Raw genomic sequence first — 17,155 nt, forward strand, 5'->3', positions numbered from 1 at the left:
CCAGGATCTGCCAGAACCGCCAGTTAGCCAGACTCTTCCAGATCCGCCAGTCAGCCAGGCTATTCCAGAACCGCCAGTCAGCCAGGATCTTCTAGATCCGCCAGTCAGCCAGGATCCGCCAGTCAGCCAGACTCTTCCAGATCCGCCAGTCAGCCAGGATCTGACAGAACCGCCAGTCAGCCAGACTCTTCCAGATCCACCACACTCTTCCAGATCCGCCAGTCAGCCAGGATCTGCCAGAACCGCCAGCCAGCCAGGATCTGCCAGAGCCTTCCTCCTCTCCTGTGCTGCTGGAGTCTCCTGCCTTTTCAGAGCAGCCAGAGCTGCCAGTCTGCATGGAGCAGCCAGAGCTGCCAGTCTGCATGGAGCAGCCAGAGCTGTCATCCTGCATGGAACAGCCAGAGCTGCCAGTCTGCATGGAGCAGCCAGAGCTGCCAGTCTGCATGGAGCAGCCAGAGCTGCCAGTCTGCAAGGAGCTGCCAGTCTGCAAGGAGCTGCCAGTCTGCAAGGAGCTGCCAGTCTGCAAGGAGCTGCCAGAGCTGCCAGTCTGCATGGAGCAGCCAGAGCTGCCAGTCTGCAAGAAGCCGCCAGAGCTGCCAGTCTGCATGGAGCAGCCAGAGCCGCCAGTCAGCATGGAGCAGCCAGAGCCGCCAGTCAGCATGGAGCAGCCAGAGCCGCCAGTCAGCATGGAGCAGCCAGAGCCGCCAGTCAGCATGGAGCAGCCAGAGCCGCCAGTCAGCATGGAGCAGCCAGAGCCGCCAGTCAGCATGGAGCAGCCAGAGCCGCCAGTCAGCATGGAGCAGCCAGAGCCGTCAGTCTGCATGGAACAGCCAGAGCTGCCAGTCTGCATGGAGCAGCCAGAGCTGCCAGTCTGCATGGAGCAGCCAGAGCTGCCAGTCTGCATGGAGCTGCCAGTCTGCAAGGAGCTACCAGAGCTGCCAGGCTGCAAGAAGCCGCCATAGCTGCCAGTCTGCATGGAGCAGCCAGAGCCGCCAGTCAGCATGGAGCAGCCAGAGCCGCCAGTCAGCATGGAGCAGCCAGAGCAGCCAGTCAGCATGGAGCAGCCAGTGCTGCCAGTCAGCATGGAGCAGCCAGAGCCTTCCTCCTCTCCTGTGCTGCCGGAGTCTGAAGAGCCCCTCTGTCCTGAGCTGCCCCTCTGTCCCGAGCTGCCCCTCTGTCCCGAGCTGCCCCTCTGTCCCGAGCTGCCCCTCTGTCCCGAGCTGCCCCTCAGTCCAGTGTCATTAAGTAGGGTCGCCGTGGCTAGGAAGCCACGGAAGCGGACAAGGTGGGGGACTAAGACTACGGTGAAGTGGGGGCCACGTCCAGCACCAGAGCCGCCACCGCGGGCAGATGCCCACCCAGACCCCCCGATAGGTTCAGGTTTTGCGGCCGGAGTCCGCACCTTGGGGTGGGGGGTAGGAAGCCACAGAAGCGGACAAGGGGGGTACTGTCACACCCTGACCATAGTTTGCTTTGTATGTTTCTATGTTTTGGTTGGTCAGGGTGTGATCTGAGTGGGCATTCTATGTTGGATGTCTTGTTTGTCTATTTCTATGTCTGGCCTGATATGGTTCTCAATCAGAGGCAGGTGTTAGTCATTGTCTCTGATTGGGAACCATATTTAGGTAGCCTGGGTTTCACTGTGTGTTTGTGGGTGATTGTTCCTGTCTCTGTGTTTTCACCAGATAGGACTGTTTAGGTTTTCACACATTTATTGTTTTGTTAGTTATTTCATGTCGAGTTCCTTAATTAAAGAACATGAATATCCACCACGCTGCATTTTGGTCCGCTTCTCCTTCACAGGAGGAAAACCCTTACAGTACCACTATAATGACAATAGTTTGCACCCCTTTAAGTACAGTGTGTGTGTGTGTGTGTGTGTGCGCATGTGTGCATGTGTGTGTACATGTGTGTTATGCAGGCAGAAGCACTCTGACTGATTTCTTTGTGATTACCTCTCCTTTCCCTTCCTTTGCCTTGATTACAGCTTATAGTGCTTCTATGGACCATTGCTAACTGAATGAAGAACAAAATTAAGCAGAATGAATTGATCGTCTTCATGGCATGCCTCCACTTCTTCATGGAATGCCTCCACTTCTTCATGGAATGCCTCCACTTCTTCATGGAATGCTTCCACTTCTTCATGGAATGCCTCCACTTCTTCATGGAATGCCTCCACTTCTTCATGGAATGCCTCCACTTCTTCATGGAATGCCTCCACTTCTTCATGGAATGCCTCCACTTCTTCATGAATGCCTCCACTTCTTCATGGAATGCCTCCACTTCTTCATGGAATGCCTCCACTTCTTCATGGAATGCCTCCACTTCTTCATGGAATGCCTCCACTTCTTCATGGAATGCTTCTACTTCTTCATGGAATGCCTCCACTTCTTGATGGAATGCCTCCACTTCTTCATGGAATGCTTCCACTTCTTCATGGAATGCCTCCACTTCTTCATGGAATGCCTCCACTTCTTCATGGAATGCTTCTACTTCTTCATGGAATGCCTCCACTTCTTGATGGAATGCCTCCACTTCTTCATGGAATGCTTCCACTTCTTCATGGAATGCCTCCACTTCTTCATGACATGTCTCCACTTCTTCATGACATGTCTCCACTTCTTCATGACATGTCTCCACTTCTTCATTACATGTCTCCACTTCTTCATGGAATGTCTGTACTTCTTCATGACATGTCTCCACTTCTTCATGGCATGTCTCCACTTCTTCATGGCATGTCTCCACTTCTTCATGGCATGTCTCCACTTCTTCATGGAATGTCTCCACTTCTTCATGGAATGTCTCCACTTCTTCATGGAATGTCTCCACTTCTTCATGGCATGTCTCCACTTCTTCATGGCATGTCTCCACTTCTTCATGGCATGTCTCCACTTCTTCATGACATGTCTCCACTTCTTCATGGCATGTCTCCACTTCTTCATGGCATGTCTCCACTTCTTCATGGCATGTCTCCACTTCTTCATGGCATGTCTCCACTTCTTCATGGCATGTCTCCACTTCTTCATGACATGTCTCCACTTCTTCATGGACATGTCTCCACTTCTTCATGGAATGTCTCCACTTCTTCATGGAATGTCTCCACTTCTTCATGGAATGTCTCCACTTCTTCATGGAATGTCTCCACTTCTTCATGGAATGTCTCCACTTCTTCATGGAATGCCTCCACTTCTTCATGGAATGCATTCACTTCGTCATGGAATGCCTCCACTTCTTCATGGAATGCCTCCACTTCGTCATGGAATGTCTTCACTTCTTCATGGAATGTCTTCACTTCTTCATGACATGTCTTCACTTCTTCATGACATGTCTTCACTTCTTCATGACATGTCTACACTTCTTCATGACATGTCTTCACTTCTTCATGACATGTCTCCACTTCTTCATGGACTGTCTCCACTTCTTCATGGAGTGTCTCCACTTCTTCATGGAATGCATCCACTAGTGCCACTGCATTTCTACGAGCCATAAATCTTAATCAAATAAATGACTTGATATTCAATACATGCAGTGAGAAAAACAACACTTTCGATCCAAACAGGGGAGAAGCAGAATATTCTCACATCCCTGGTGAAAAGTGATATGAGGCGAACTGGGCAGGTAGAGAATGTCACAGCCATCTATTTCCATGCGGCGTCTCTGAGCATATGGCTCTGCTGTGCACTGTTAGGGTCTGTTTTCTCTTTTCTCTCCGTCTCCAACTCTGTTTATTCTGCAGAGGGCCAACACATGTCAGGAATACTGATCCATTTGGAGAGAGAGACAGGGGGATGGTTCTAGGAAAGACTGTGTGTACACACAGACAGATACGGAAGAAAGAGTGCATGCACGTTTGTGCTTAAGCACACACACACACACACATGGACAAAAGAACACACTACAGACACGCACACACACACACACAAGCACATACCTTCCCAGGCATTTTCCATGTGACTCCAGAGAGCAATGCCTATCCAATCCAGACTCCAGAGCATGTTTCTTGCTCTGTTTCTCCCTTTTGACTGACACTATCTGATAAGGCAATGTCTCAGACTGGCTATTAAACTCTCTCTACATGGGATGGTGCCGAAATTGGATTTTTTTACGCACATACTGAATACACCTTGGGTTATATAGCAGCATCAATATTCTGACAAGGGCTAGGACTTTCTCTCACAAGACTGCAGACTGCAGCTGATGTGGCAGATAAAAAACAGAGAACGCATGGCTGTGCACCAAATGGCACCCTAGGGCCCATAGGGCTCTGGTCAGAAGTAGTGCACTATATAAGGAAAAGGGTGCCATTTGTGACACAGGCCATGAGTGTAACCCTCATGTTCTAAGGTTTTAAGGCCGACGTGTTATTCGGTATGCACGTCTGTCTGGCAAACTTCACTTTACATGTTCATGTAAATGGTATTAAGTGGGATTGTGAAAGGTTGTCAGCACTTACAAGAGAGGGGTGGGTAGTTATTGTTGTAATCTCACTGGCCTACATTTCTTAAATCCTACCATTAATCCTTATCATCAAATTAGCTCCATCCTGTTTCCTCTGTGATGTGCCCACATGGGGCAATTGTACTGGGTTTTATGGATTTCTGACTGCTGTATATGCTTAGCGTTCAAGGCTCTAGCATTTAATTAGGAGGTAATTCATCATTGAACTGTACATTTTTTTAACCCTTAATTTATTGTCATTCTAGTCTGAAATACATTTTTTTCCCAGGTAGCTCGAGTGTCATTTCTGATTCGGATCTCATTTTCTCCAAATCACCATCTGTGTGTAGATTTCCTCTTGACTATTTCTATCACCTTGTCTCAGTCATCTCTTAGTTGTGTCCTATGAAAGTATATTTCATCTTGCGTAATAAATTAAATACAATAAAGACAGGATACAATCATGTTCAGTAGAGTTAAATTGGAAGAAAATGGTCAGAACAGCCCTATATCTTGTTTTCAGCTATGATGTGCCTTAATAAACACAACCCAGTTCACATGGTCCTCAGGTGAGGTGTGTTGCTGTAGTCGTTGCTCTCTGCTCACCGGTACCCGCTGAGGGTGTCCATGCAGGTGCCTCCATTGAAGCAGGGGTTTGTGGGGTAGGAGGAACAGGCCTGGTGGACACGGTCCCTGGCGGTGCAGCCACACACGGCTGAGGAAGTCACTGTCACAGACACCAGGGCCTTGTTGCCAGCATCCACCAGGGTGGGCGTGTCACTGACGCTGAGGTATGTGGAGCAACCCCCACCCGCCCTGCAGTCTGTGTACACACACTCATCCACCTGTACCTGGGACACATTCACCCGCAGCAGAGACTGCAGCTAAGGAAAGAGAGTGAAAGAGAAAGGAAGAGAAGGAAGGAAGGAAGGAAGGAAGGAAGGAAGGAAGGAAGGAAGGAAGGAAGGAAGGAAGGAAGGAAGGAAGGAAGGAAGGAAGGAAGGAAGGAAGGAAGGAAGGAAGGAAGGAGTGTGATGAGGCAAGTTGATACTCCTTGCACATAGACATATTTACATTCAAATAACCAAGGGTGCAAAATGGCCGATTTATTTTCAATAAATGACTGAGGTCTGAGAAAGACAAAAGAGGGAAGGAGATGAAATGAGTGAGGGATGGAGGGATGGAGGGAAGAAGCGGATGCTAGGATACAGACTGGAGTATGTTCCAGGATTCATTCGATGGCATTGAGAAGTTTATTTACCTAGGCAAGTCAGTTAAGAACAAATTCTTATTTACAATAATGGCCTACTCCGGCCAAACCCTGACAACGCTGGCCAAATTAAACGCCGCATAATTATAATTATCAGCTGGTGATTGCTTTGATAAAGGTTAAATAAATAAAAATATATTAAAAAATGTATAAGTGCATTGACAACGTCATCCCCACAGTGACCGTACGTACATATCCCAAACAGAAGCAACATCCACACTGAACTAAAGGCTTGAGCTGACGCTTTCAAGGAGTGGGACACAATTCTGGACACTTATTAGAAATCCCACTACGCCCTCCGACGAACCATCAAGCAGCCAAAGCGTCAATACAGGACTAAAATCAAATCCTACCACACTGCCCTTTCTCTGATGCTCATCGGATGTGGCAGGGCTTGCAAACTATCACAAATTACAATGTGAAACCCAGGTGCGAGCTGCCCAGCGAGTCTACAAGTCTACAAGATGAGTTAAATGCCTTCTATGCTCACTTCGAGGCTAGCAACACTGAACCATTTGTGAGAGCACCAGCTGTTCTGGACAACTGTGTGATCATGCTCTCTATAGCCCCTGCAAGACCTTTAAACAGGTTAACATTCACAAGGCCGCACGCCCAGAGGCATTACTAGAACACGTACTCAGAACGCTGACCAGCTGTCTTGTGTCTTCACTGACATTTTCAACCTCTCCTTGACCCATTCTGTAATACCTACATGTTTCAAGTAGACCACCATTTATTTATTTTTTATTTTATCTTTATTTTACTAGGCAAGTCAGTTAAGAACAAATTCTTATTTTCAATGACGGCCTAGGAACAGTGGGTTAACTGCCTGTTCAGGGGCAGAACAACAGTTTTGTACCTTGTCAGCTTGGGGATTTGAACTTGCAACCTTCCAGCTAATAGTCCAATGCTCTAACCACTAGGCTACCCTGCCGCCCCAACATAGTCCCTGTGCCCAAGAACGCCAAGCTAACCTGTCTAAATGACCATTGCCCCGTAGCACTCATGTCTGTAGCCATGAAATAATTTGAAAGGCTGGTCATGGCTCACATCAACACCATCATCCCAGACACCCTGGACCCACTCCAATTCGTACACCACCCCAACAGAAACACAGAATACGCAATCTCTGCTGCAGTCCACACTGCCCTTTCCCACCTGGACAAAAGGAACACCAAAGTGAGAATGCTGTTCATTGAGTACAGCTCAGAATTCAACACCATAGTGCCCTTTCAAGCTCATCACTAAGCTCAGGACCGCCACGCTGACCCTCAACACCCTTCAGTGGTGCGTGCTTAGTCCCCTCCTGTATTCCCTGTTCACCCACGACTGTGTGGCCGCTCATGACTCCAACACCATCATAAAGTTTGCCGACAACACAACGGTGAGAGGCCTGATTACCAACGACGAGACAGCCTATAGGGAGGAGGTCAGCGACCTGGCAGTGTGATTCCAGGACAACAACCTCTCGCTCAACGTCAGCAAGGCAAAGGAGCTGATCGTGGACTACAGGAAACAGAAGGCCGAGCACAGCCTCATTCACATCGACAGGGCTGTAGTGGAGCAGGTCAAGAGCTTCAAGTTCCTCTGTGTCCAAATCAGTAAGGAATTATCATGGTCTAAACACGCCAACACAGTCGTGAAGAGGGCACGACAACGCCTCTTCCCCCTCAGGAGGCGTTATAGATCTGCACCATTGAGAGCATTTTGACTGGCTGCATCCCCGCTTGGTATGACAACTGCTTGGCAGCCAACCCCCTTTTTATTTAAACGTTTATTTTACACCGGCTCAATGCACACTCACTGGACTCACACATACTACACTGACACTCCAACACACACATATATATATATATATATGCTGTAGATGTCACGTACGTCGTATAAATCGGACCAAGGCGCAGCGTGGTATGCATACATTCTTTATTATATTATAAGAATGAACACTGAACAAACGAACCAAAACAACAAACCGTGACGCTATACAAATGAGTGCTGACAGGCAACTACACATAGACAAGAACCCACAAACACCAAATGGAAATGGCTACCTAAATATGATCCCCAATCAGAGACAACGATTAACAGCTGCCTATGATTGGGAACCATATCAGGCCACCATAAACATAAAACATACAAATACCTAGACCTACAAAACCCTAGACATACAAAAACCCTATACAATAATCAGACCATGCTAATCTGAAAACAAGACTCCCTAAATTTTATCAGCATATCGATTGCGAAACCAGGGGTGGAAAAACCTTGGATCACTGTTACTCTAACTTCCGCGACGCATATAAGGCCCTGCCCCGCCCTCCTTTCGGGAAAAGCTGACCACGACTCCATTTTGCTGATACCTGCCTACAGACAAAAACTAAAACAAGAAGCTCCCACGCTGAGGTCTGTCCAACGCTGGTCCGACCAAGCTGACTCCACACTCCAAGACTGCTTCCATCACGTGGACTGGGACATGTTTCGTATTGCGTCAGATAACAACATTGACGAATACGCTGATTCGGTGTGCGAGTTCATTAGAACGTGCGTTGAAGATGTCGTTCCCATAGCAACGATTAAAACATTCCCTAACCAGAAACCGTGGATTGATGGCAGCATTCGCGTGAAACTGAAAGCGCGAACCACTGCTTTTAATCAGGGCAAGGTGTCTGGTAACATGACCGAGTACAAACAGTGCAGCTATTCCCTCCGCAAGGCTATCAAACAAGCTAAGCTTCAGTACAGAGACAAAGTAGAATCTCAATTCAACGGCTCAGACACAAGAGGCATGTGGCAGGGTCTACAGTCAATCACGGACTACAGGAAGAAATCCAGCCCAGTCACGGACCAGGATGTCTTGCTCCCAGGCAGACTAAATAACTTTTTTGCCCGCTTTGAGGACAATACAGTGCCACTGACACGGCCTGCAACGGAAACATGCGGTCTCTCCTTCACTGCAGCCGAGGTGAGTAAAACATTTAAACGTGTTAACCCTCGCAAGGCTGCAGGCCCAGACGGCATCCCCAGCCGCGCCCTCAGAGCATGCGCAGACCAGCTGGCTGGTGTGTTTACGGACATATTCTATACCAGTCTGCTGTTCCCACATGCTTCAAGAGGGCCACCATTGTTCCTGTTCCCAAGAAAGCTAAGGTAACTGAGCTAAACGACTACCGCCCCGTAGCACTCACTTCCGTCATCATGAAGTGCTTTGAGAGACTAGTCAAGGACCATATCACCTCCACCCTACCTGACACCCTAGACCCACTCCAATTTGCTTACCGCCCAAATAGGTCCACAGACGATGCAATCTCAACCACACTGCACACTGCCCTAACTCATCTGGACAAGAGGAATACCTATGTGAGAATGCTGTTCATCGACTACAGCTCGGCATTCAACACCATAGTACCCTCCAAGCTCGTCATCAAGCTCGAGACCCTGGGTCTCGACCCCGCCCTGTGCAACTGGGTACTGGACTTCCTGACGGGCCGCCCCCAGGTGGTGAGGGTAGGTAACAACATCTCCTCCCCGCTGATCCTCAACACTGGGGCCCCACAAGGGTGCGTTCTGAGCCCTCTCCTGTACTCCCTGTTCACCCACGACTGCGTGGCCACGCACGCCTCCAACTCAATCATCAAGTTTGCGGACGACACAACAGTGGTAGGCTTGATTACCAACAACGACGAGACGGCCTACAGGGAGGAGGTGAGGGCCCTCGGAGTGTGGTGTCAGGAAAATAACCTCACACTCAACGTCAACAAAACTAAGGAGATGATTGTGGACTTCAGGAAACAGCAGAGGGAACACCCCCCTATCCACATCGATGAAACAGTAGTGGAGAGAGTAGCAAGTTTTAAGTTCCTCGGCATACACATCACAGACAAACTGAATTGGTCCACTCACACAGACAGCATCGTGAAGAAGGTGCAGCAGCGCCTCTTCAACCTCAGGAGGCTGAAGAAATTCGGCTTGTCACCAAAAGCACTCACAAACTTCTACAGATGCACAATCGAGAGCATCCTGGCGGGCTGTATCACCGCCTGGTACGGCAACTGCTCCGCCCTTAACCGTAAGGCTCTCCAGAGGGTAGTGAGGTCTGCACAACGCATCACCGGGGCAAACTACCTGCCCTCCAGGACACCTACACCACCCGATGTTACAGGAAGGCCATAAAGATCATCAAGGACATCAACCACCCGAGCCACTGCCTGTTCACCCCGCTATCATCCAGAAGGCGAGGTCAGTACAGGTGCATCAAAGCTGGGACCGAGAGACTGAAAAACAGCTTCTATCTCAAGGCCATCAGACTGTTAAACAGCCACCACTAACATTGAGTGGCTGCTGCCAACACACTGACACAACTCCAGCCACTTTAATAATGGGAATTGATGGGAAATGATGTAAATATATCACTAGCCACTTTAAACAATGCTACCTTATATAATGTTACTTACCCTACATTATTCATCTCATATGCATACGTATATACTGTACTCTATATCATCGACTGCATCCTTATGTAATATATGTATCACTATCCACTTTAACTATGCCACTTTGTTTACATACTCATCTCATATGTATATACTGTACTCGATACCATCTACTGTATCTTGCCTATGCTGCTCTGTACCATCACTCATTCATATATCCTTATGTACATATTCTTTATCCCCTTACACTGTGTATAAGACAGTAGTTTAGGAATTGTTAGTTAGATTACTTGTTGGTTATTACTGCATTGTCGGAACTAGAAGCACAAGCATTTCACTACACTCGCATTAACATCTGCTAACCATGTGTATGTGACAAATAAAATTTGATTTGATTTGATTTGATACAAAACCCCTAGACAATACAAAAACTAGCGTATCCACCCTAGTCACACCCTGACCTAACCAAAATATAAAGAAAAAAGAGATATCTCAGGTCAGGGCGTGACAGTAGACTACCTAAGACTACACACGCTCACACACATATTGACACCACACACACATACACACACTTACACATAGAGACACTTTCACACTCTTCATATACAGTGCTGCTACTCTGTTTATTATTTATCCTGATTGCCTAGTCACCCCTACCTACATGCACATATTAACTAACTACCTCGTACCTCTTCACATTGACTCAATATGGGCACTCCTAGTATATAGTCTCGTAATTTTTTCCATTGTGATTCTTAGCAAATTTGTATTATTTTTTAACATTTAACTGTCATGTCTTGTTATGTCTGTTCCTGTCCTTTCTCTTCACTCTGTCTCTCTCTGCTGGTCTTTTTAGGTTACCTTCTCTGTCTCTCATTCTTCAGCTGTTCTACATCTCCCCTAACTAGCTCATTCACTCTGTCCCACCTGTTCTCTCTTCCCCCTCTGATTAGGTCTCTATTTCTCTCTCTGTTCCTGCTACTTTCAGTGTCTGATTCTTGTTTGTGTTTTTGATGCCAGAAGCAAGCTGTCGTCTCGTTTGCTTCCACCTTGTCCTATCCTGTCGGAGTCTGCCTGGCAGGTGCATCCTGCACTATACTACGTTCTTTTTGTTCCATTGTCAACGTTGGAAGAGGATTTATGCCATTCCTGTTTTTTCATTAAAGAACTCTGTTTTCTGTTAAAACCGCTTTTGGGTCTTCACTCAAGTACATAACAGAAGAATCAGACCAAGAATGGACCCAGCGGCTCCGGACCCTTTTCACTCCGCCGTCGAGATCCAGGGAGCGATGCTAGGCAGACACGAGGAGGAATTGTCTGCTGCTCGACATGCCGTTGAGACCCTGGCCGTCCAAGTCTCCGACCTCACAAGACAGGTTCACCAACTCCACCTCGATCCACCGCCCACTTCCAGGGTTTCCGAGTCTCCGGAGCCCAGGATCAACAACCCGCCCTGTTACTCTGGGGAGCCCACTGAGTGCCGCTCATTCCTCACTCAGTGTGATGTGGTGTTCTCTCTCCAGCCCAACACTTACTCCAGGAGCGCAGCCCGCATCGCCTACGTCATTTCTCTCCTTACCGGATGGGCGCGTGAGTGGGGCACGGCAATCTGGGAGGTGAGGGCTGAGTGTATTAACCAGTTTCAGGACTTTAAGGAGGAGATGATACGGGTTTTTGACCGTTCTGTTTTTGGGGAGGAGGCTTCCAGGGCCCTGTCTTCCCTATGTCAGGGGAATCGATCCATAACGGATTATTCTATTGAGTTTCGCACTCTCGCTGCCTCTAGTGACTGGAACGAGCCGGCTTTGCTCGCTCGTTTTCTGGAGGGTCTCCTCGTCGAGGTTAAGGATGAGATCCTCTCCCGGGAGGTTCCTTCCAGTCTGGACTCCTTAATAGCTCTCGCTATTCGCATAGAGCGACGGTTTGATCTTCGTCGCCGAGCACGTGGAAAGGAGTTCGCGTTCTCCGTTGCTCCCCTCTCCACATCACTGCCACCTGCCGCATCACTGCCACCCTCCTCCGCCGGCTCGGATGCTGAGCCTATGCAGCTGGGGGTATCCGCATCTCGGCCAAGGAGAAGGAACGGAGAATCACCAATCGCCTCTGTCTCTACTGCGGCTCCGCTGGTCATTTTGTCACCTCATGTCCAGTAAAAGCCAGAGCTCATCAGTAAGAGGAGGGCTACTGGTGAGCGCAACTACTCAGGCCTCTCCTTCTGGATCACGCACTACCTTTCCGGTCCATCTCCGCTGGCCCGGTTCATCTGCTTCCTGCAGTGCCTTGATAGACTCTGGGGCGGAGGGCTGTTTTATGGACGAGACCTGGGCTCGGGAACATGACATTCCTCTCAGACAGTTAGGGGAGCCAACGGCCTTGTTCGCTTTAGATGGTAGTTCTCTCCCCAAGATTCAGCGTGAGACGCTGCCTTTAACCCTCACTGTCTCTGGTAATCATAGCGAAACCATTTCTTTTTTAATTTTTCGTTCACCTTTTACACCTGTTGTTTTGGGTCATCCCTGGCTAGTGCGCCATAACCCTTCTATTAATTGGTCTAGTAATACTATCCTATCCTGGAATGTTTCTTGTCATGTGACCTGTTTAATATCTGCTATCCCTCCTGTTTCCTCTGTCTCTTCTTCACAGGAGGAGCCTGGCGATTTGACAGGGGTGCCGGAGGAGTATCACGATCTGCGCACGGTGTTCAGTCGTTCCAAGGCCACTTCTCTCCCTCCACACCGGTCGTATGACTGTAGTATTGATCTCCTTCCGGGAACTACTCCCCCGGGGTAGATTATACTCTCTATCGGCTCCCGAACGTAAGGCTCTCGAGGATTATTTGTCGGTTTCTTTTTTTTTTGTTCAGAAGAAGGACGGGTCCCTGCGCCCATGCGTGGATTATCGAGGGCTGAATGACATAACAGTTAAGAATCGTTATCCGCTTCCTCTTATGTCTTCAGCCTTCGAGATCCTGCAGGGAGCCAGGTTTTTCACCAAATTGGACCTTCGTAACGCCTACCATCTCGTGCGCATCAGGGAGGGGGACGAGTGGAAGACGGCGTTTAACACTCCGTTAGGGCACTTTGAATACCGGGTTCTTCCTTTCGGCCTCGTTAACGCTCCAGCTGTCTTTCAGGCACTAGTTAACGACGTCCTGAGAGACATGCTGAACATTTTTGTTTTCGTTTACATGGACGATATCCTGATTTTTTCACCGTCTCTCTCGATTCATGTTCAGCACGTGCGACGCGTCCTCCAGCGCCTTTTGGAGAACTGTCTTTATGTGAAGGCTGAGAAGTGCACTTTTCATGCCGCCTCTGTCCCTTTTCTCGGTTCCGTTATTTCCGCTGAGGGCATTAAGATGGATCCCTTAAGGTCCAGGCTGTCATTGACTGGCCCGTTCCTAAGTCACGCGTCGAGCTGCAGCGCTTTCTGGGCTTCGCTAATTTCTATCGTCGTTTCATCCGTAATTTCGGTCAGGTGGCAGCTCCCCTCACAGCCCTTACTTCTGTTAAGACGTGCTTTAAGTGGTCCGTTTCCACCCAGGGAGCTTTTGATCTTCTTAAGAATCGTTTTACATCCGCACCTATTCTTGTTACACCTGACATCTCTAGTCAGTTTGTTGTTGAGGTTGACGCGTCAGAGGTGGGCGTGGGAGCCATTCTTTCTCAGCGCTCTCTCTCTGACGGCAAGGTCCATCCTTGCGCGTTTTTCTCTCATCGCTTATCGCCGTCAGAACGTAACTATGATGTTGGTAATCGCGAACTGCTCGCCATCCGCTTAGCCCTAGGCGAATGGCGACAGTGGTTGGAGGGGCGACCGTTCCTTTTGTCGTTTGGACTGACCATAGGAACCTTGAGTACATCCGTTCAGCCAAACGACTTAATGCGCGTCAGGCTCGTTGGGCTCTGTTTTTCGCTCGTTTCGAGTTTGTTATTTCTTATCGTCCGGGCTCAAAAAACACCAAGCCTGATGCTTTATCTCGTCTCTTCAGTTCTTCTGAGGTCTCCACCGACCCCGAGGGATTCTCCCTGAAGGGCGTGTTGTCGGGTTGACTGTCTGGGGAATTGAGAGGCAGGTAAAGCAAGCACTCGCTCACACTCCGTCGCCGCGAGCTTGTCCTAGGAACCTTCTGTTCGTTCCCGTTCCTACTCGTCCGGCCGTTCTTCAGTGGGCCCACTCTGCCAAGTTAGCCGGCCACCCCGGGGTTCGGGGTACGCTCGCTTCCATTCGCCAGCGTTTCTGGTGGCCCACTCGGGAACGTGACGCGCGTCGATTTGTCGCCGCTTGTTCGGTCTGCGCGCAGACTAAATCTGGGAACTCTCCTCCTGCCGGCCGTCTCAGACCGCTTCCCATTCCCTCTCGACCGTGGTCTCACATCGCTTTAGATTTCATCACCGGACTGCCTTCATCAGCGGGGAAGACAGTTATTCTTACGGTTGTCGATAGATTCTCTAAGGCGGCTCATTTCATTCCTCTCGATAAGCTCCCTTCTGCTAAGGAGACGGCTCAGATCATTATCGAGAATGTTTTCCGAATTCATGGCCTTCCGTCTGACGTCGTTTCCGACAGAGGCCCGCAGTTCACGTCTCAATTTTGGAGGGAGTTTTGCCGTTTGATTGGGGCTTCCGTCAGTCTCTCGTCCGGCTTTCATCCCCAGTCTAACGGTCAAGCCGAACGGGCCAATCAGACTGTTGGTCGCATTTTACGCAGTCTTTCTTTTCGTAACCCTGCGTCTTGGTCAGAACAGCTCCCTGGGCAGAGTACGCCCACAACTCGCTTCCCTCGTCTGCTACCGGTCTATCTCCTTTTCAGAGTAGCCTCGGGTACCAGCCTCCGCTGTTCTCATCTCAGCTCGCCGAGTCCTGCGTCCCCTCCGCTCAGGCTTTTGTCCAGCGTTGCGAGCGCACCTGGAAGGGGTCAGGTCGGCACTTTGCCGTAATAGGGCGCAGACTGTGAGGGCCGCTAATAAGCGTAGGACCAAGAGTCCTAGATATTGTTGCGGTCAGAGAGTATGGCTCTCCACTCAGAACCTTCCCCTTAAGACAGCTTCTCGCAAGTTGGCCCCGCGGTTCATTGGTCCGTTCCGTATTTCCCAGGTCATTAATCCTGTCGCAGTGCGACTTCTTCTCCCGCGCTATCTTCGTCGCGTTCACCCGGTCTTCCATGTCTCCTGTGTTAAGCCCGTTCTTCGCGCCCCCGCTCGTCCCTCCCCCCATCCTTGTCGAGGGCGCACCCATCTACAGGGTTCGTAAGATTTTGGACATGCGCCCTCGGGGCCGTGGTCATCAGTACCTAGTGGATTGGGAGGGGTACGGTCCTGAGGAGAGGAGTTGGGTTCCCTCTCGGGACGTGCTGGACCGTTCGCTGATCGATGATTTCCTCCGTTGCCGCCAGGTTTCCTCCTCGAGTGCGCCAGGAGGCGCTCGGTGAGTGGGGGGGTACTGTCATGTCTTGTTATGTCTGTTCCTGTCCTTTCTCTTCACTCTGTCTCTCTCTGCTGGTCTTTTTAGGTTACCTTCTCTGTCTCTCATTCTTCAGCTGTTCTACATCTTCCCTAACTAGCTCATTCACTCTGTCCCACCTGTTCTCTCTTCCCCTCTGATTAGGTCTCTATTTCTCTCTCTGTTCCTGCTACTTTCAGTGTCTGATTCTTGTTTGTGTTTTTGATGCCAGAAGCAAGCTGTCGTCTCGTTTGCTTCCACCTTGTCCTATCCTGTCGGAGTCTGCCTGGCAGGTGCATCCTGCACTATACTACGTTCTTTTTGTTCCATTGTCAACGTTGGAAGAGGATTTATGCCATTCCTGTTTTTTCATTAAAGAACTCTGTTTTCTGTTAAAACCGCTTTTGGGTCTTCACTCAAGTACATAACATTAACATTTTGCCTGGATTAGTGCCTGGATTAGGATCTGCGCCGCTTCCTCTGTGGGGTAGGGTCGCACTCCACGGATGTTGTAGAGGAGTGGTATTCAAAGTCGTGGAACTGCAGTTGGATTGCAAAATGTAAAAAATTTAATATATAAATCAGAGTACAGATTATTGCATGGGACAATATATAAATGTTTTATTTATTTTTAACCTTCATTTAGCTAGATAAGTCAGTTAAGAACAAATTCTTATTTACAATGACGGCCTACCGGGGAACAGTGGGTTAACAGTCTCATTCAGGGGCAGAACGACAGATTTTTACCTTGTAGCTGTGGGATTTGATCCAGCAACCTTTCAATGTAAAAATCAAAAGTTACAGATTTTAAGGTTGTGACATTAGGTTTGGGGTGTGGTAGGGTCGCAAGAAATTCTTTGTGAAAAAAATGTAGACCTTAGAAATTCTGTCGCAAAAAAAAGTTGAGTCCCCGCTGAAAACGTTTGAATACCATTGTTGTAGAGCATGAACCTGCAGGAGCGAGTCACTGCTTTGATGTTTGCAGAGAACAACCGGGTGTTCCCAGGGTCACACCAAGGTTCTTTGCACTTTGGGATGGGGACACTGTGATGGAGATGTCTTGGAGCGGCCAGGCCTTCCCTGGGGAGGAAGGGCAGCTCTGTCCTGTCAAGGTTGAGCTTGAGTTACTAGGCTTGAGATATCTACTAAGCACGCAGAGATGCGTGTCACGACCTGAGTGTCAGAAGGGGGTTGAGTGTCACCCGCATAGCAATGATAGGAGAGACCATTTGTGGATATGACAGAGCCTAGTGACCTGATGCATAGAAAGATGAGGAGATTGCCTAGAACCGAGCCCTAGGGGACACCAGTAGCGAGAGTGTTGTAAAGACACAGATCCTCTCCACTTCGCCTGGTACAATAAGAGCGATCTTATTGTACCCTAACCCAGTGCAATGCAAGAGTGTGCAGAGCCTGAGATGCCCAGGCCTGAGATGTTGGAGAGGAGGATCTGATGGCTTACTGTGTCAAAGGCAGTGGATAGATCTAGGAGGATGAGAACAGAGGAGGGAGAGTCAGCTTTGGCAGTGCAGAGAGCCTCCGTGACACAGAGAAGAGAAGTCTCAGTTGAGTGACCC

At 49.1% G+C, this 17,155-nt stretch overlaps 1 protein-coding gene across 1 annotated transcript in view; it reads right to left on the bottom strand.

Moving 5' to 3' along the window:
- Window positions 1-17,155, bottom strand: part of LOC135524222 (neural-cadherin-like) — a 131,864-nt gene that overhangs the window by 34,537 nt on the left and 80,172 nt on the right. Inside the window, exon 22 of the mRNA XM_064951568.1 lies at window positions 5,044-5,321. Within this exon, the coding sequence (XP_064807640.1) occupies window positions 5,044-5,321 (278 nt within the window). The remainder of the gene's footprint in view (window positions 1-5,043; window positions 5,322-17,155) is intronic.

The sequence above is a fragment of the Oncorhynchus masou genome, chromosome 31, assembly GCF_036934945.1.
Source record: "Oncorhynchus masou masou isolate Uvic2021 chromosome 31, UVic_Omas_1.1, whole genome shotgun sequence".
Taxonomy (NCBI): domain Eukaryota; kingdom Metazoa; phylum Chordata; class Actinopteri; order Salmoniformes; family Salmonidae; genus Oncorhynchus; species Oncorhynchus masou.